We start from the raw sequence: 22,070 nt of genomic DNA on the forward strand, positions 1-22,070 counted from the left end.
CGTAGTTAGTGTTGCATCTGGTTTGTATGGTGGCATTGACATAGGTAATACTTCAAGATGGAACAGGTTTTTATGGTATCAAATTAATGCAAGCATTTGCAATCTGTCAGGTCAATTTAGTATAAATCAAGCAAACATGGTTATCTCTGAAAAGATTTCGTGGACATCCAATGTGGTATATGTGGCTGTAATATTGACAATCATTTTACCTATTCGCCTCCGGAGTGGATGGTCACACCAACATGATGTTTTAACGAATAGACTTCTTAAAATATTTGATTATCAACAACTGAAAATGTTGCGAGTATCATCTCTAATCTAAGCTTCTATTACGACCTCATAACAGCGAATATGCATCAAAGGTTGAATCTATCAACAACTTACAATATCTTCCTTACACAGGACAGCCACGTGCAGCAACAGATAAAGTACTTCAGTATTTATAGGGAAAAATTCTGAATCGACGACCAGATGACAAGCAGCGCAGATGCTACTCCATCATCAGAAAGGAGACGATAATCCACGAAAGGTATAGCAATTTCGCCTAATATTTGCGTTATCGCCTGTACAGATTGAATTAGTTGTCTGTCTTACACAACAGATGCACCTGGTGGAATGACACACGTATCAAATGTAAACAAGCAAGTACTCACTAATTTTGTCAGCCTGTTTTTCTGAATTTGTTTGTAATTTTAGGAATAGATCTTCTGTTGTATACGTTTCAGACCGTTTACTTACTATACCAAGTTTTATTCACAGTTGATTGTAAAGAAGTGTTTCCAGGGAATTCGAGCAATTGACAAATCTCGGTTTCAAAAGTTGGAACTACATGATTTTAATTATTAAGGTATTAAGATGGCTGATCTACATATTTTATGCGTAATTTATATTGAAAATATTACAGTTTTCAATTTGTCAAACTTAATATATATACCCAAACAAAACTAGACCACTAAATCAGGATGGATGATAACTGTTTTATATGTGTCTTATTATATGTCTCTAACTTGTCAATTTAATAATGGTCATTTGTTTATCTTTTTATATAATTTTCTATTCCAGAACTTGTGAAATAAACTAACAAGGTATTGCCTGAACAAACAGTTAGTTATGGCTGAAATATTTGTCATCGTGACATGCATTTCTGATGAAGCGAAATTCTGTTCAAGATAGATCACCTTAGAAGTATTAAGATATCTCTCCAGATTACCGAAAATATGAAGAAAAAGCTTGAGTAAGAATGCACAACTAATGTTTACTTATGCGCACAATTATCTCCATTAGCTCATTTAAAGTACTTTTAAATCTCTCCAAACCGATGCCTACGATGAAGAAAGAATGGTCTACATACAGTTCAGTTGCGCGAACCCCAACGTCATATCCGGCGAAAGTACAATAGCTCACCACTGCATTTTCTCTACGTCGTATATGTGAGCTAATAAAACGATGTTGAGAGTACCAGATTCCATCAATTTGACAATACTGAAATTCTTTTTTATGTATTTGTTTATCTGTTTTACTTTATATTATTAAGCTTCGTGAATGCCTTCAGATTATACATAAATTAATTCACAGCTCTGCGTGTCACTTAAACCTATTCAGTGGACTAAATGCAAGTTTAATAAATATGTCTTAACTTTCTGAATGCTGACTTTCATTAGTTAAACTTTCAGTCATTTATCATGTGCCATCATTTTACGGTGCATTAAAGTTGTAAAATGTTTATTGAATTTATACTGTACCACGACACAAGAAATTCCTCATCGCCGCCTCCGGATTAGATTTATGCCTAACCAATTTCAAGTACCTGTACCTAGGTATATAAAATATTGTTTGGAAGCGACTGATGGTGCAACGCAAGTACAAATAAAAACTTAAAAGTTTCACAATCTCCGTATCTAGATCTGTATTATCGGTAACTACTGAGTATAATTTTCAAACCCAAACCAAAGTTTCGAAATAATCAATGTCATGTCTCTCAGTTAGAATAACGTTAAGATAAGTACACCTTAACGATTTTCTAAAAATGGCACCCATATTCTTAACGGGATAAATTTCATTGATGAAAACCTGATTTCATGGTTTCATGTTCGAGTTTGACAATCGCACCCAAAATGTTTTACCAATACAGGGCCAGGTTTGTACACCTAACCTATCACTGTTCAAAAAGTATATTAAATAAAGACAAGTCTGAAACACAAACAGGTTATTATAAAGAATGGAATATGCACATTTTCAGTTGTTACTTCGACGGTCCCTTCATCTAGAGAGACAGTGCACTCAACGTGCGTGTATAATGAAATATGGTGCAATAGTAAAATAAATATCTGCACTTCACGTCACATAATTACAAATATTACAAATGCTAAAAAGGCATTCAAAACACAATTTATAACGTATTAAAATCATGTATTGTGTGGCATTAAATAAGTATAATACATCTTTTCCTAGTTAAAGGTCACTGGCACCTATATTGTACAAACGTGTGATATTATTAGTCATAAAAGAAACGCATTTCTTATATATGCGCACTATAAAATGTTTAATTAGACTTAAAAATCTTCTATTTTAAATGAAAAAAGTATTCGACAATCTCCGTAAACTATATTTAGTTTCCGTGTGCATTTATCCCTTCTATTCAACGTAGCCATTCAGGTGTTTAATTTCCCCACGTAAATGTCTATTTGATATATCTTACGATCCTGATTTGGTACAGCAAATATGGTGCACTATTTTGCACATGGATGTATCCAAAAGAGTAATTATGGGACAATGGGGTTCTTTCTTTTTGCGAAAGACCCTTTTACCTCAAAAAAGTGGACTGAAGTTGTGGGATCATATAGTGTGAGGGATGGGCAAGTCTTAAATTCTCCTAAATCCCATTGAACGCTATATAGTGTGCATGAGAAAAACGATAGAAAGAGCATAATTAAATTATATCAAGCAAAATATTACAGTACAGTAACCTTGTTGCAGTTGTAAATTATTAATATTTAAAATAATCATATAACATTTTGAACATGCAGAGTCTACACCTTTGATCAACCTAGTTATTTAGCATTATTATAACCAAAATAAACTCAAAAGGATGTAATAGGTGTACAAAAGTCTGTAGAATCAGTCATATATATATATATATATATATATATATATATATATATATATATATATATATATATATATATATATATATATCGTCCCGCTTGCCAAAGGAAAGTGAAGCGTCTCTCATAGCCTCTCCTTCCCAGGTGTAGTGATCGCCGCAGGACCACTGTCTCGCTCTGCGGGGCAGGAGGTTACTTGCATATGGCCTCTCCTACACTATTGTGTCCACAGCAGCACCTTCACGCGGTGCCCCCTGTTTTAACAGAGCCTGCTGTGTGGCGCGACCGAGTACCCGGCGGTATAACTGGGTGGGCAGACTGGGCTCATTAGCCTTGGCAGGCAACCAGTCTAAGAGAAGGGAAACTCTGACCCCAAACCCGGGCAGATGAAGCTCGTTAGCCTTGTCAGGCAGTTCATCTAGGAGAAGGAAACTCTGATTCAAAACCAACCAAGTCCCATCCATTGGATTATGGCTCCACTGCCTTGTGGATATCTTCGGGAGAAGGAAAGGCTACGGGAGTAAACCCAGACAGAAAATCAGGAGTGGAGCCCCTAAGGCGGCTGGGGGTCGACTACGACCTCCTTCCGGCAGCTCCTGCATCCAAACTGGTGCCAAATGTCATGCTCAGCATTCCTTTGGACCCCACCAGCAAGGACGAGAGGGGGATCCTGACGTCTGGGCAGCCCAGGATCTCCATATTCCACGCCCAGGCTTGCGCCCTGGAGAGGACACTCCAGTCTCGCTACTGAGTGAGGAAACAACACGGAAGCTGACAGTTTACGGGTTATAAGTCCCACCCGATTGGCGTAGGGAAGGGGCGCCACGGGTCAGCTTTGACGGTGGGAGGGATCATCGTGTCCCACTGGCCAACTATCGCCCGCCTCAAGCCGGGCAGCCCCCGGTCAATAAGGTGTTGACCCGCCATCGTCTGCCTGCTCCAGTGGGTGTCTGGAGCTCAGTGTGTTGTTCAGCATGACAAGCAGACAGTAATTCCACACCAGACAAAAGAAACAAGAAACCAATAAAGAAGACTCCAGCTCTTCGATTTGCAAGCTGGAATGTGCGCACCATGTGTACAGGCATCTCCGACGACCTCAGAGAAGTGGACGACACCAGAAAGACGGCCATCATCGATAGAGAACTCACCAGACTAAATATCAGCATAGCTGCCCTCCAGGAAACCAGGCTCGCCTCTAGTGGCTCCCTCAGAGAGGAAAACTACACCTTCTTCTGGAAGGGTCGAGAACCTGAGGAGCCCCGTCAGCACGGAGTGGGCTTTGCCATCAAAAACAATCTCCTGGCCTCGGTTGAACCTCCAACAGGGGGCACTGAGCGTCTCTTGTCCATCCGCCTCACCACTACTTCAGGTCCTGTCAACATCATCAGTGTCTACGCCCCAACCCTCACGTCATCAGAAGACGTGAAGGATCAGTTCTATGAGCAGCTGGACGAACAGATCAAAGGATGCCCCAAAAATGAACCACTATTCCTCCTCGGCGACTTTAATGCCAGAGTAGGTGCGGACCATGAGTCCTGGCCTACCTGCCTCGGATATCATGGCACTGGAAAGACCAACGAAAACGGCCAGAGACTGCTGGAGCTATGCACCTACCATGGCCTGTGCATCACAAACACCTTCTTCAAGTGTAAGCCACAACACAAAGTGTCATGGAAACACCCCAGATCTCATCACTGGCACCAACTCGACTTGGTCATCACCAGGCGCTCTGCCCTTAACAGCGTCCTCTCCACCAGAACCTACCACAGTGCAGACTGTGACTCCGACCATGCCCTTGTGAGCAGCAGAGTGCGACTACAGCCACACGTGCTACACCGCACAAAACCAAAAGGATGTCCTCGCATAAACACTGCACAGATGTCAGTCCCTGCCAAGGTGGAGGAGTATGTGTCTGCCCTGAACAAGGCTCTCCAGGACCTGCCTGAGTATGACGCTACAGCCAAGTGGAACGCCATGAAGGGTGCCATCTATAGTACAGCTATGTCAACGTTTGGCAAGAAGGAACGACCCAGCCAGGACTGGTTCAATGCACACCTATCAAGGATGGAACCACAAATCGAGGAGAAACGAAAAGCCTTCATAGCTTACAAAAAATGCCCTAATGAACGGACGCTTGCTGCTCTCAGAAGTGCTCGAAGTAACACCCAACGCATTGCTAGACAGTGTGCGAACGAGTACTGGCAACAACTGTGTGAAGGGATCCAGCGCAGTGCCGAGTCCGGACACATCCAAGGCATGTACAGTGGCATCAAGAAGGCTCTAGGCCCTACAAGGAATGGGGTCGCTCCCCTGAAATCCCTGACTGGAGAGAAGATCACAGACCGTGGGCAACAGATGGCCAGATGGGTGGAGCACTACTCAGAACTATACTCCAGAGAAACGTCAGTCACTGATGCAGCCCTCAGCAGCATAAAGAATCTGCCCACCATGGAAGAGCTCGACAAAGTGCCAACCTTAGAGGAGCTCAGCAAAGCAATCGACTGCCTTCCAAACGACAAAGCACCAGGTAGTGACAGCATCCCGCCCGAAGCTATCAAACGTGGAAAACCAGCATTGATTAAACCACTGCACGAGCTACTTTGCCGCTGCTGGGAGGAAGGAGTAGTCCCCCAAGACATGCGTGATGCCACAATTGTGACCCTTTACAAAAACAAGGGCGACCGCAGTGACTGTAATAATTACAGAGGGATCTCGCTCTTGAGTATTGTTGGTAAAGTGTACGCCCGCATCATACTCAACAGGCTGCAGTTGCTGGCAGACCGTGTGTACCCGGAATCACAGTGCGGCTTCAGAGCAGGCAGGTCGACGACAGACATGATCTTCTCCCTACGACAACTCCAAGAGAAGAGCAGAGAGCAAGGTCAACCACTCTACATGATGTTCATCGACCTCACCAAGGCCTTTGACTTGGTCAGCAGGAAGGGCCTTTTTGAACTTCTGAGTAAGATCGGTTGCCCCCCAAAACTCCTCAGCATGATAATCTCTTTCCATGCAGATATGAAGGGAACAGTCCTGTATGATGGATCATCCTCAACTTCCTTCCCAATTAACAGTGGTGTGAAGCAGGGCTGCGTGCTGGCACCAACACTTTTTGGGATCTTCTTCTCCCTGCTCCTGTCCTACGCCTTCGACACGTCCACGGATGGCATATATCTACACACCAGGTCTGATGGGAGCCTGTTCAACCTGGCACGACTGCGCTCAAAGACCAAAGTGAGAGCTGTGCTCATCAGGGAGATGCTTTTTGCAGATGACGCAGCTCTTGTGGCCCACACCGAGGAAGCCCTCCAGAGACTGGGAGACCGTTTTGCTGTTGCCTGCACGCACTTTGGTCTCACAATCAGCTTGGAAAAAACAAATGTCAGCGTGCAAGATACCACCATTGCCCCTTCAATCAAAATCAACGGTGTCACCCTGGAAGCAGTCAACAACTTTACCTACCTAGGGTCAACCATCAGCAACACTCTCTCGATTGATATGGAGCTGGACAGAAGGCTTGGAAAGGCAAACACCATCATGGCTCGATTAACAAAGAGGGTTTGGGAAAACAGCGCGCTGACAGAGCACACCAAGGTCCGAGTCTACCAGGCCTGCGTTCTCAGCACCCTTCTATATGGAAGTGAGACGTGGAGTACCTACATGAGGCAAGAACGCCGGCTCAACTCCTTCCATATACGGTGCCTAAAACGCATCCTGAAAATCAGCTGGCAAGACCGTGTTCCACACAGCGAGATCCTGCAGCGTGCAAGTACCCCCAGCATGTACTCCCTGCTAATTAAACGCCGCCTACGATGGCTGGGTCATGTCCGACGCATGGAGGATGGAAGGCTGCCAAAGGACATCTTATATGGACAGCTGGCCACTGGCATGAGAAGAGTCGGACGACCCTCACTCCGTTTCAAAGATGTGTGTAAGAGGGACATGAAGGCATGCAACATTTCTCCCGATGGCTGGGAAGAGCTGGCTGAGGACCGAGGCACCTGGAGACTGATGGTAAACAATGGCATATCAGTCGCTGATGCGAGGAGAGGCCAGTTGGTGGCAGAGAAACGTAAGAGAAAGAAGAACGCAACAGCAACCACAGTAATGCAGACTTCCCAGTATGTCTGCACCAACTGCAGTAGGGACTGTCACTCACGTATAGGCCTGCACAGCCACAGCAGACGTTGCCAACAGAGACAGGCAACACCCCAAGGGCGCTATTCGCATGGTCTTTCGAGACCGAGTCGCCAATGATGATGATATATATATATATATATATATATATATATATATATATATATATATATATGCGATATATATACCATATTTACCGTATATATCGGGACACGATGAAATAATTTTGAAAAATTTATGTCCCAGTTCTTATGGTGAAACTGTTTTCATCAAGGTAAATGTCACAAGACTTAAGAAACGTCATAATAATGTGTTGAAAATAAAAAGAAAGAGGCTATTTTGCATTGTCATAATTTATTTCTTTATTTTTATCATGCTAATTTATTAAACAAAAATAAATATATCCAGAAACTCCGTATATGTAGCAGATGCTTATGCATCCCTACTGTATTGTGTATCGCTTATGTCAGATAATAAAATCTCAAATGAGACGGAAATATCACCCTTTTGCTTGAAGGCAACTGCCATTCACAAATGATACGTTATAATGTGCAAAATGACCAAGACTGTATTGTATCAAGGTTAACTTTACGATGGTATCTCGCAAATAAAAATTCTTATTTGAAATGCATTCAATGTGAGTGCAAATGATAATCTTTTCGCTAGCATGGGTTACAAATGTACTGTTAATGCAAATTATTGCTGTGTTTACTATTTACCCTATGATCATCATCAAACGTTTGAATCAACTATGATCACATATTGTAAACAAATAGAAGCATGGATGACGAATAAACACAACTGACAGCGAGCAATAAACTCCTTCTTAAACTTGCTGACAGGATCTCAAATACAAGGTTTGTTTTATTACAAAGAAAGCCTACCCGGGTCACTGACTTTGGAATTTTTCTAGTGTGCTGATCTTTGTATGAATTCGGACGACATAAGGAAGCCATTTTTTTCCTTTGAATTCTTTTAAATGTGCCGTTTTCAGTTTATTTACAAAGTCGGCCGACATAGGAAAGCCACCAATGATGCCTTTTTACCTGTATTAACGGGAGTTTTGAAAACAAATTGAAACAACGGAACAATTTTAAAAGTGACCCAATCTAGTGCGTAGTGCAAGCCGATGGATATAAGGCTGAACAGTAAATTTGTTTTCAACAGTTTCATCTAAATGTTCCCTATTCATAGTTTATAGTGTTTTATTTTTCGACAACAAGAATCGTGTACTTCGTCTTGTCTTCGATAGGTTGGAAATCGTAGCTAAGGTGAAGTAACAGCGTTGTATAATTCTATTTCTACTAATTAAATTATTTCTTCTTTATACTTTCTTGATATTTTTGTATTCGTTTAGTACGAGTATAACTACTTTTAATCATGTAATGCGAATCTGAAAAAAGAAAAATGTTAGAGTATGGCCGGTGACCTTTAAATGATGTATTATTACGTTAAAACAATGAAATGACTGGTGTCAGCGATAACAGTTAATGGCAGGCAACAATAAATAGAATGACATACGGCGTAATCCTTCAGGGCGTACTGTAATATTTTTTTTATAACAATTTTTAGTTTTCATGATTTTACGGAAATTTAGTCGGGATATAAAATTGTACACAGGGCGATATTATTTATTGAATCATCAGATGCCTCATAAAAATATCGCAAATCTATAAACTAAGTAACAGAAAGAAGCAAAACCATCAAGATTTTTAAACTAAATAAATAATTTAGTTATGAAAGTTGTAAACGAAAATATAAAAATAATCCTGATAATCTTATATCGAAGTCAAAAGGAATGAAAACGTCCGCATAAATTTCAAAACCGAAAATGTACCGGTCCGCCAAGAATCGTGACGTTGCGAAAACGGCGATGGCGTTGTCCAGAACTCCTTTAAGTAGTTTACAACAGTTCCAAAATGCTATTATAGTCCAAGAATTTAAGCACTTTTTATCTACACTGAACAGTCCAAACAAATATTTACCTCTCGAATAATATCTAAGTACAACATAAAACATATTTGTAGACTTACAACAGGAACAGAAGAAATGAGAATGACTAAAATAGGAATGAATCTGATTATTTAGTTCTCTCTTTATATATATACTATATTACTACTATGTTTCAAAAATACTCCCACGTGAAATATCACACTACTAATCATTTTCGATTTGCCATGCGGTTGAAAATACAATTCATGTCTAAAATTAGTCACATGATGCCATCCATTGTGGATGCATCTAGAGTGTTCAGATTTGTTGAAATATAATTTAATAATGATTGTGCACTAAATGTTACATACATTAATGTTGCATAATAACCAGTTATGCCATCTTCAAAATTACACACACACACACACACACACACACATATATATATATATATATATATATATATATATATATATATATATATATATATATATATATATATATATATATATATATATATATATATATATATATACATATACATATCTATCTATATATATATATATATATATATATATATATATATATATATATATATATATATATATATATATATATATATATATATATATATATATATATATATATATATATGGGGGGGGTGCGTGGGTGGATATAGCTATTTCTTTAGTTAAACGTACCCCGTGAAATCACAATGTCTCACTCTTATTAGTCAATGTCCAAAATTATGACAAGTTTAAGTCTAGCTGGTAACATAAATTATAGTTTCATGCCTTTGAGAAGAAACTAGCCTGCACCACAAAGGCATCTGGAACTTCCTCTTTGTCAATTACCACAGCAATTCACAATTCATACGATGTCGGATTCATACATTGACCCGATTCAGGCATGAAATGTCCTCTTTGTCAATTACTACAGCAATTCACAAAGCCGCACACACTTTAGTTTGGAAGTAAAAAATCTAATAAGCGCGTGAAAATAAATGTCCCTCTATTCACAAAACATTGCGAGAGAAAAAGTTGAGCCCATAAACAAATATATAATTTTAACAACTGTAGCTTTGTTCATTTTGAAGATAGAATTACGAATGCTTGTAAATTATATCAGTATCTATAAATTTCTATGTACATGAAAATCTCGTGACTTTTAGAAACGATTTCAGTTTTGAAGTTTGATATATATGCTTAACACGAGAACCAAGATAAGCAATCGCTGCTCGTGGAAACTGTCTAATCTTTAACAATATGTCCTTTCACATTCCACTGCGTTCGGACATCATACATGGGAGTGGAGATGTTTGGTATGTTTGAACTGATTATACATTATGATTTTACCATTCATAGTCTAGGATATACTAAACATGATATATTTACTTGATTAATTTGCATCTTAAATAAAAAGTATACACAATATAACCTTAACCTCTACTTCGTCTTTAACATGTCCTGGTTACTGTTATATTCTGCACCACATGACACTTTCCGGCTGGTATGTCGCGCATCATTTTACACAGCCGTAATATATTGCATCACCTGTATCTTTGTTGGCTATTTCAACAGGGGACATTTAAAAAAACATGTACACTTAGTTAAATAAGAAATTTGTTCTTGCACAAAACTATATATATATATATATATATATATATATATATATATATATATATATATATATATATATATATATATATATATATATTAGAAGCTGCCGATTTAAACATTAACTATATAAACGAATGTAGAAAATTGATTTAAGCTGTATGCTTAAAACTGTTTCGCAGTTGATGAGATACTGATTTGTTCAAGACTATGATGGTATTCGATGAAACATTATTATTTTCTTCCAGGAATGCAACACATTTTTGTAGCATTTCTGTTGGTACAGCTAATGAATGCGAAATGGCAAACTCAAGGTATGACCTCATTTTTCATACAAACTATATTTAAAATGGATACCAGCAGAAAATGTATTTACTTTACAAAAATACATTCTTAAATTATATTTGCAGTTTCATTACTAAATTTTAATCTGTCATTTATGTTCACTTTTAATATTATTGTCGGTGCATATGTCCATTGCTTTCTTTTTATAAATATTAGTAGAAGACAATACGGATTATCCATCTTCCATTCAGCAATACAAATATTGTCGATCGAGAATGACAGTGATATATTTAGCGAATATTAGCGGTGGCTTCTGTATATTGTTTAAAAGTAATGGTTAATGATCATGAGTCGATACAAATGGTAATTTTAGATTTTAAATGAGATATATTTACCCTGTATTAAAATAACAAACTCTCATGTTAACACTTTATTGAAACCTGAAGTGTATGCGGCGGGGACGGGGTGTGGATCAAGAAATATTATATGTTAATATGTGTGATGTTTTCTGTCTGTGGAATATTTTTTATATTACACTAGGCTGAACGCATCAAAGATATTTTACGACAGTGGCTAAAGTGACACTTTAATGATAAATGTCTTTATAATAAAAATGCAATATGAGACAAAAGACGAGAAATGTTGAATAATCATCATATATATATGACCGAACAGTATATAATAGAGCTAGTCTTCAACGGGAGATGCGCCTTCTATTCACAATTCACAATTGTTCTTTGTCAAAGTCAAAATTGCAACATAGAAAAACAAGACAAAACATGCACACTGAAAAAGTTGACTTTGCTATGTTTTATGAATAGAACTGCCATTTCAAAGCTGTGTGTATCGCCAAATATCCACCCTTTTGAACCTATTTCAAGTTCGGTGTCCGTTTGTTGGATGCATCTTAATCGAACACTTACACATATATTAAATTTCATCTATTTGTTTAAGAACCATAGACGGCTTAGGTTCCTCGTGTGTTTAGCACGCATTGGTGCCTAGGCTCGCGTATATTTTATTAGCTGTAACTCTATCACAACTTTAGTATTTCTGTGTTGCACGACATTTAAGCCACTGATCTAGCTTGAAGGACAATGACATTATATTAAGTCAGAGATACATCTAGTTGCTCACAAAGACCCTTTGCTTCCAGCTCTAACCTGTCTACAGTGTAGAGAAATATTTCAACCGAGGCATTGCCACGTGGCCGTTGAATGTGCACAAGATGAGGTATGTTAACCCAAAATTTGTTATTGACGAAAATGACAGCAGATTCTATAGAATAGATATTTACTTTGCTGTGTCAACATTCTTTCAATTAAAGAAGAGAAAATAATAATTTTCAATTTCGATCTATGATTCGTGCCTCTGTTTGGACGGTTATTTAGAATGACCATGAATAAGTACCAGATATTTCAATATAAATGCATGGAATTATTGTTGCAATCAATGACGTAAGAGCACTTACTCGAGAGAACGTTTCCCATACATTCGTGCATTTTATTTGCTTTTCTTACAGTACTGTGCAGTGGAGCGAACCCTAAATCTTCAAGATGAAATCGTCTATAACATTGGATGCCGGCCCAATAATGTATGTAATAAAATTATTATGATTTGAATTATATATTATAAATGTATGCAATAAAATTATCATGACTCTAATATCTATATATATTCGCAGTGTTCCGTATAATTATTACGGATAGAGATGATTATATAGGTAGCTAGGTTGGCAGGTAGATATGTCCATGACATCATTCATATTCATAATTCTATTATGATATGAATGAAGAGATAAATAGCTATAAGTCTGAACTCACGTTGATCAAAGTTCAAACTACATATTTAGGTATGTAACGCATGGACCTATATTATCCATCGACGCTGGAATAATAAAATGCAAAGGTGTATTAAAAGATAAGGACGTGTTTAACTTTGACAATGTTTAATATAAAAGTGTAGGTCAAGAGATAAGCAGTGCTATATCTTACAAGGCGCTAAAATCACAACTACGATTTGCAGGAACAACAGTAATGTCAAGGACTTCAGTGCGACTAAATCATAATTACGATGCCTTTGCTGCGGTTTCCACTATAATAAATTGCCTTCAACAGCAGTTAGTAATTCTATAGACATGTACAATACCACCTTGTGTGTCAACGAATATATTGTTATGAGATATAACGAGATGCAAATTATCTAATACGTAATTTATTTTAGATATATAAGAGCATTTTCTGTATAAGTAATGCATTAGCACGGGAAAGAACCTGTGTATTATTTATGGTACTGCATAATGGCATTGTTACTAGCGGTGCGGTATCTTTCCAATGCACCATGAAGATGTAAACCTTTACCTTAAAGACAACAGTTCCTAAATCATTTTCTTAAATAACTGAACTAGTTTTACTTCAGTCTTCCTGCATTGCATCCAGCCGTCGCTATGGATGCTGTTGTTAAAATCACGCGAGTTTAGCATTGCTGACTTAAACCACTTTCTTCGCATTGAGACCGTGCCACTTGTTTGTGCACTCAGATTGATTTTTCAGCGATATCTTCAATTATGCAAGTTTGTCATGCCAGTATATATCTGTGCTTTTCTCCTTTATGTTTCCACACGCGATGATTAGAGCCTTGCCCCTATCGATTCTAATTCAATTCGGATGTCAAGGCACCGATATCATAGCAGCCTATGTACGGGCGTATACTACCTACTATCCTGATCAGGAAGTCTAGATCAGGCTTCATGCTTCGAGTTACAGACGAATTGCAAGTAATTGATCTTCATGGTGTTGATGTCCTCTCGCATTTTATGACACTGGATGATTGTCAATGTATTTAAACAAAACCAATAAGCTTCGTCTCGTAGGGAGATTTCTAATTCCACATTTGTTAAGTCGTTATCGCAGGAGTTCGACTGTTGTTGTGGAATCTTCTTGTGAATCAATATCCTTGAAATCATAATTTATCTTCTTCGCAACCACTTTCCCTGTTGCTATGGTGATTCCTCTGTTTGCCAAATATACCTTTTCTAGAATATTTTTGGCATACTTGACATGGCATTTAAAACATCTATATCTTCCCCGTATATATCAAGTTTTATGTTTCTGTTAGGTTGTTGAATCAACGGCATGGCTCGTTTTAATTCTTTTTCTTCTGACAAGAGTTGTTGTACATCACTACTCTTAGCCCATTAGTCTATTTCTTTTCTTGCTTTGTACCACCGCCATGGTTTTCTTCTGTTAAATCGATTGTTTTGGATATTATTTCTTTTGCAATAATAATGATGACAAAAAGTTGTAGCAGCAGTCTTAGTAGTAGTAGTTGGAGTAGTAGTAGTACAGGAGTTTTAGTAGTATTGGAAGTAGTAGTATTAATAGTAAAAGTACTAGTAATAGGGCTAGTAGTTCTAGCAGGAGTAGCAGTAGTAGTAGTAAACGTACTAGTAACAGGATTAGTAGACGTAGCAGGGTGGTAGTAGTAGCAGGAGTGGGACTAGTAGTTAGTATTAGTAGTATTAGTAAAAGTACTAGTAACAGGGTTAGTAGTAGTAGTAAAAGTACTAGCAACATAGGTAGTAGAAGTAGCACGGTAGTAGTAGTAGTAGCAGCACCTTAGTAGTAGTAACATCAGTAGTAGTAGCAGAAGTAGTAGTAATAGCAGGAGTAGTGGTGGTAGCAGGAGCAGTATACGTAGTAGCAGTAGTAACAGTAGCAGTAGTGGTAACAAAATTAGTAGTAGTAACAGCAGTACTAGTAGTAACAAAAGTAGTAGTAGTAGTAGCAGGAGTAGTAGTGGTAGCAGGATTAGTAGTAGCAACAGGAGTAGTAGTAGTAACAGGAGTAGTGGTAATAGCAAGAGTAGTAGTTGTAGTAGCAGTAACACTAGTATTAGTAGTAACAGGAGTAGTATCAGTAGTAGCAGGAGAATTAGTAGTAGCATGATTAGTAGTAGCTGGAGACGTCGTAGGAACTTGAGTAGTTGACCATTGATAGCTGATAGTTGATAGCTGGAGACGTCGTAGGAACTTGAGTAGTTGACCATTTTATGATTCTGCCTTATTTGGTGTGCATAATACGATTAGTTTTTAATCGACCTTAAGTAATTGTGATTGACTGGAATTTATATTTATAAAGGAGCTACATCTCAGCAATTTTGATTTAACTCCGTTGTCGTCTTGTGTTTAAAACGGATTGATAGAGTTGAAGTAGGTTCTTTTGGTTAATACAAACTAATGTTTAGGGAATCGTAAGAAGATTTGTCGCTAAAAAATGCTGTGAACTGTCATTCGTTGACTATTCCATTCTGTACCCTTTTTGTTCTTAAATGTCTCCTGCCAAACTGATTATGTGCCATTTGATGCGGGTAAGTTACAGTTTTCTACCGTCCGTTGTTTACTATGTGGTAATATTTATTACAAGTTTTACTCCTCTACCATTATTCTTTCGAGGTCGTGACATTAATCTCTTACATTCAAGGTGTCGTGACAACCATCCCAGGGTGTTTTTTTACTTCAGTTTTGTGCGCCCTTCCTTAGGACCTGATGGGTTTACCATCCTTATATATGAATATACGTTGTAACCACAAGGAGTTTGTTTCTTTTCGCTGGAGCCACTGTGGATAAATTAAAAAAATCACTCTATCTTACCACTATGAAGATTTTGTGTGTAGAATTATTCATGTTTTCCCTTTTCAGCTTTGTGATAATCGCGTTGCCAGTCCTAACGGAAGTATCAATAATGCCTGTCTTGAATGCTGCGAAACCGATCTCTGTAACGCGCAGGGATGTGGACAACCAGGTAACAACATTTATCAGGACCATCGCAATAATGTGTATACACAGGTCACCAGTGGGTACAGTCTGTTGTTGATTATGTTGTCTTGCATGAATTTATATTATTACTGTACAATTTTCTCCTATCCGAAATGGTCTTAAATATCAGGTGTAAATTCTATTGGATATAATTTTCCAAGTACCTTGCAATCGTATGCCACCAACTCAAGTTACTTGTTTACACCTTCATTATCGACGAGTGAAAATTTTAACTCAAATGATAATAGACCAGGAGATATAATGGGATGGTCTCGGTCTGTTCTCAGTCGTCCGTTCGTCCGTTTGTCTTTGGTACTCCTCTTGTCCTGCCTGGCGGATTCTCATGAAACATTATAGGCACATGCATTATATCCTCTATTTGATCTAAAATAGAAATGGTTGAATTCGGACATCCAGTAGGGCCAAAGACTTTTTATGATACCTACTTCAACCGTAATGATAATGGTGCTGATGTGATGTCCAATGTGGCTGACTGGTGCACTTTTTAAAGCCTGTATCTCCGCCCCTCCTGAACAAAAATAATATTATTATCCGTAGACATTTTATGGTGTCCAGATGGTATGATGAAACTGATCAGACATCCAGTATGGTCGATACAGTGGCCATCTTGAAATTTTTATCACTACATATCCTAAATGAATGATCATATTAGAATGGCCGTTTTACTAAATGACTTCTTATTAAATCTTTTGGGTCGTAAATGAAAGATGAGACTTCAAACATGGCCTCGAAAAGGGTCCTGTTGGAAATCTTTTTATTACTACTTCTCCTAGATGGATGGTGTTAGGACTATATGGTCACAAACTTATTTAACAGAAAAGAAGCATAACCAATAAGTTATTTAATACTTAACAATTTGAAGTAAGAAATGAAAAGTGTGAGCAACTTGCGGTATTACGAGATGAATCCAAGCCAATCTTTTAAAGGTCTGTGAAAGTCATAAATGAATGAAAAGTCCCTTATACATTTTAATGCCGGAAATACATAGGTCCTCCAAGAACAGTGACATTGTGAAGATGGCGTTTTCAAGAATTCCTTCAAATAATTTATAACAGTTCCAGAAAATATCATTGTCCAAATAATGAGCAATTTCTATCACCACTGAAAAGTCAAAACAAATGTTTTTCTGTCAAAAAATATATAAGTACAACATAAAAACAGGTCTGCAAACTTACATCAGGAACACAAAAGGTGCGAACGACTCCAGAAGTGGGAATGAAGTTGAATGCTTAATTGTCCCCTAATATACATTGCATATTGTGATGTACTTTGAAATACACTCGATGTGACAACATACACACTTGAGTTTGAAAAACTCAGCATATTTACGTGACCTCACGCAACCAATAGGAAACGACATAATTTTTCTCGACACGTCCATATCCCATCAATCACTGAAAAACAATTCCATAGGCTCCATTTTAAGTCTTATTAATACGATTATTATTACAACGTGTCAACACGTACGTAAACGTCAATTTATATATCCCACGCAGTTTGCGTTCTTAACATATCAAAATTACTTACACAATTTATGGCAAAAAATATTCTATACAGTATACAAACTTGATGAAAAATAACTAAAATTAAATATAATGATGTACCAGGAGTAACAAAAATGTAGATATTCATAACAGTGGTCTTATCGATGTCTAGTTTGTCGTAAATGGAAATGCTGCCAATATGATATTCAATATGGCCACCATGGCAGCTATCTTAAATATCTTAGTGTCATTGCTTCTTCAAAATGAAAGTCATATCAAACATTGGGTTTCCACCAAAAATTCTTGTTATGTCTTGTTTTAATGTCTTGTTGGTCCTAAATAAAACTAGTGCTAACCTGACGGCCATTATGTCCACCACAGTAGCTAATTGTAAAATCGTGTTGTGTTTTCTCCCTGAAGAATATCAGTGATAGTTTCAGAACTCAGCAATTAAAGAAAAGAAAATGTTTTATCATGGACTCATGCAAATTATTTTAAGGGGTTATTATGGTTGATATCTTTGATGGACTTTGGTGTTACGTTGCTATGATGTATGCTTTCTTGCCTTCTTTCTTCGTAACTGTTCGGAATCAATGTTGAGCATGAGACACCCAAAACCTGTGAGACTAGCAATACGTGTATAAGCAATAAATATTTACATCATGACACTGTCTAAAAGTATCTGAAAAATAAAATTCGAACACTACATTTGTTTTTGAATTGCCTATGTGTCTACAATTAGATATTGGGTGATTTGGCAGTGCTTCGACTTAGAATGTGCTTTACTTTGATTATTGGCTGCCTGTTTTGGCGACTTGTTTGTTGTAGTCCTACGTCCATTAAGGTAACAACATAGAGGATGTGTCCTGGAAACTTGCATTATACATTCCGTTAACGAAAATATTAATTGGATTGTTTGCATATTTTCTATTTAAGAATTGTGGCCTGAAAGAATCTAGTGGTAAACTGGTGTGTTTGTGTGTGTGTGTGTGTGTGTGTGTGTGTATGTGACAGATTTTTTACGTAAATTTAATAATTAAGTATTATTATTATTATCATTATTATTAAGCACTTATTTCAACATTATGTTATTACCACTGCGATTTTATAAGAGAATGAATACACCCTCTCTCAGAGTAAAACCAAACTTTACAAATGTAGACCTAATAAGTATTCCAGACGTTTTCTTGAAATACTGCAAATGTGTAATGAGACAGTAGAGGATCCAGAAATATCGTTGGTAGGATATTTGTGGGTGAGGGTGTCTTAACTAAGCCAGGCTTTTGAGGGACGAAACCTCCACTGGTGGCCCAGGTTCCGGAGCCCATGAAGCTGTTGCATTTTCTCTGTTGCCAGGGCGTAATTTTAACATTTTAACTGTAAAGAAAATGAGCTTTAGGAAAACATTTCGGTTGTGTCACTCTCGTTGTTTCTTCTTTTTGTGGTTGTGGAGAGGTGGCAGGGATCATCCCCTCCCCTCTTGTCAGCGTTTTAGAAGCTTTTCGGAAAGAAAAGAACACAATCTATATGCATTACATGTCAGCACTGGAAATAATTGGAGTAGCGCCGGGTGACCGAGTATTCTAAGAGGCTCTCCTTTGCAGATCACCCACATCTCGCCTCTGTCCATGAGGGTTCAAATATCGGCTCAACCACTGTAGGTATGTTATAACGCTTGGCAGTAGCTTCCCATTTGTCAGTGGTTCTTACATGGTTATTCTGAGCTTCTTCCTCCCTTAATATACCGGCCGTTGTGTATATCATATCACTGCTGAAACAAGGCGTTTCACCGCAGAGCGAAAGAGAACAACTGGGTTGACCATTTACCTGTAAAGTGAAACGGTATTATTGTCATCTACACTGTCAGTTAGAAAAATGTACATGATGATTATTATTTGTACCACAGTGTTTCAATAACAATCAAAACGTATCTTTCCAAGGAAGAAAGACCCTTTCCTATAATATTGATAATATTGATTACGGTAATATCATCGGCTTAACAGGGACGCTTGTATTGGTTTTCTTTACTCTTAATGACTGTTCCCGGGGAAACTACACAGGCGCCAGAATTGACTTTTGGTACAAATCAGGACAAAAGTAATCAAATTTTTCATAGCGTATATACACTGTAACCTTGCTACAATGCACTTTACAAACGTTTAGTTAACACAAAACTGTAAATGCTAAATGGAAATGAATATTCGTTGTGTCAGAATGCAATAAAGTAACCAAATATTAGCAATACCTATTAAATAATCTTTCATCTATATATATATATATATATATATATATATATATATATATATATATATATATATATATATATATATATATATATATATATGCTCTGTCTATCTATTTAAAATGTAACTGAATTCTGCTTAATAGTTGTTCTTTAATTTAGTGGATGCATTTCAAGTCCGATGAGAATTTGAGCATTTCAAAGAGTTTGTAGCTTTAGCTTTCATTCTCGTTATTCTATTGATATTTCGGACGTGTCTGTAACTTGAATTATATTTCTACATCCCTTTCCTATTTCAAAGGCTATCCACCTACAAGAGGTCCAATATGTTATCACTGTGGGCCGACCGGAGATCTGACCACTTGCCGCACGGTACAGGCATGCCAAGGTCATGAAGTGAGTTCATTTGTATAATTTATTTGTACATTTTGCATTTGAAATAACAGAATTAGATCTGATCTTTATTAAAATATATTTTGCTATATAACTCCATTTTCACGTGTGTATTGCTAGTATTACAGTGTTATATACAAACACATAATTTCACATCTTATTTTGTTTGTTTCTTTTGTTTAACTGGTATTTCATACGATCAACTGTGTTACTCGTACCAATCCGGATGGTTAGGATACTAAATAATCAAGTACGGAGACTGTTTTCATTGTTTTATTTACTCTATTGTTAAACATTATGTATTGATTAATATTTTTCTCTGGTTGAGTTTTCTCCAACCCAATTCCTGCAATTCACCGTTACAATTATTGGATATTACATGCTTCATTGCATCCATTGTGTAAGTTTTTGTTTGTGGGAGATTCTAAAACAATCCTTCCAGCCATTAATGTAGAAGTGGATTTGCTGCACGGTCATATCAAGTAAAAGTTAATGATGCTGTGGATTATAAAATTACAAATTGTGATCAAAACCAAAAAGAAAAGCAACACTTTGTATTTGTTTCAGTTTCTAATGAAAACATCTACTCGTTCTTATAGGAAGTGTTGTAAAGAGCCTTGCAAGTAGATTTATTGCTCATTATGTTTTTTTCTCCAATAAAATCCCCACAGTAATTGAAAATGGTGATAAGGGTGTTTAGACACAACATTTAGGCAATAATCCAGTGAAAATGAGTATGGAACCTTCCATTTCATAATGCGATGGGATTCTTCAGCAAGCACAAGTCGTATCAAACCTTTGTGTTATAGACTTAGGACATAGAAATGAGAGCAGCAAATACCAAGCAGAACAGTTTCAAAAGTTATGCTAAAAGATCAAAGGTTCCATTTAAAGAGGGTCAATCAAACATGTACAATTTAAGAGAACCGTAGTTTATTATAGAAGAGTTATTGTTGATGATTGTGACTGTTGTGTTTAATTCTCACCATGTCTTTTTTAATATAACAGAAAATACGCCTAAATCGTGCTTGTAGGTGTTAATGCATGCAGTATCTTGGAAATTGTTTCCAATACATGTCTTCATTTATTTTCATTTCTTCTCCATCAAAAGACCATATTTACCGCATGTGTAACAAGAATCCTTTCAATTTATTAATCATTTTCACAGGATTATTTTCATTTCATAACCTATCACGAATTCACTACTGCATAATCTCTCCGTCATCGAGTTCCTTTATCGAGTAAAGCGTCGCTTCTGCACACATATCAGGGGCAGATAACTCTTGCGCCAACTTATGCGAGAATCAAACTTTTAGCAAAGAAATAAAGCATACCATTCAGGCTAAGGCTCATTAGCCTCTTTTTCTCACAGCATCTGTTTATATCGGCGACATCTGATACTTGATGGGTATGATTTATTTGTTTTCTAATATAGTTAATTACCTTTTTGTCACATATAACAAACTAAAAAAATAATGAGTATTTCGTCACACCGGTGATCTCAGCTGACACGTAAGCCCCTGCTGGCAAATCCATAGAGAGAAATTATCTAATACACCCAATCTTGTATGCCCCAACTAATCTTCCACTCGGCATAACAATTGCTATCGAGAAGAAAGGTCGAGTTAATGCGTCCTGAATACTCTCAAAAGGAGCACCATTTACCTAAACACGTCCCATCCCAACCCCTCCTGTCATGAATGTGTGGCTTGGCACTTGGAAACATGGACCTCATGATCATTTTGAGCAAAAATTGCATGGACAAACATATGAATGTTCCAGTCATTTAAATTCTCACACTTGCACCTGATGAACAATGTATCGAATAGTTTATCTAAGCAAAATATAAAATGATATCGTGCCATTTTACAATGGACTTTACAGATGGCAGAGAATTATCCAGTATGACTAAATATCATCTAAAACAGATTAGATTGTTGTTGTTGTTGTTGTAGGGTTTAACGCCATTTTTCCGCACACGATAGGCTATACATGGTGGCCAGTATTAATGGGCGAGGAAGAACCCGGAAAACCCCCAGA

At 37.4% G+C, this 22,070-nt stretch overlaps 1 protein-coding gene across 4 annotated transcripts in view; it reads left to right on the plus strand.

Moving 5' to 3' along the window:
* The first annotated feature begins 10,393 nt into the window (after positions 1 to 10,393).
* Positions 10,394 to 22,070, plus strand: part of LOC149793669 (uncharacterized) — a 34,855-nt gene continuing 23,178 nt past the window's right edge. Inside the window, exons 1-6 of one of the 4 annotated variants that reach the window (XM_089966451.1) lie at positions 10,394 to 10,494; positions 11,038 to 11,103; positions 12,231 to 12,307; positions 12,597 to 12,668; positions 15,774 to 15,876; positions 19,939 to 20,033. In XM_089966451.1, coding sequence (XP_089822577.1) covers positions 10,476 to 10,494; positions 11,038 to 11,103; positions 12,231 to 12,307; positions 12,597 to 12,668; positions 15,774 to 15,876; positions 19,939 to 20,033 — 432 coding nt within the window. In that variant the 5' untranslated portion in view covers positions 10,394 to 10,475. The remainder of the gene's footprint in view (positions 10,495 to 11,037; positions 11,104 to 12,230; positions 12,308 to 12,596; positions 12,669 to 15,773; positions 15,877 to 19,938; positions 20,034 to 22,070) is intronic. The other 3 variants (XM_089966449.1, XM_089966452.1, XM_089966450.1) reach the window with 3 other exon arrangements.

The sequence above is a fragment of the Sinohyriopsis cumingii genome, chromosome 8 (genome assembly GCF_028554795.1).
Source record: "Sinohyriopsis cumingii isolate HCF-2022 chromosome 8, ASM2855479v2, whole genome shotgun sequence".
NCBI lineage: Eukaryota > Metazoa > Mollusca > Bivalvia > Unionida > Unionidae > Sinohyriopsis > Sinohyriopsis cumingii.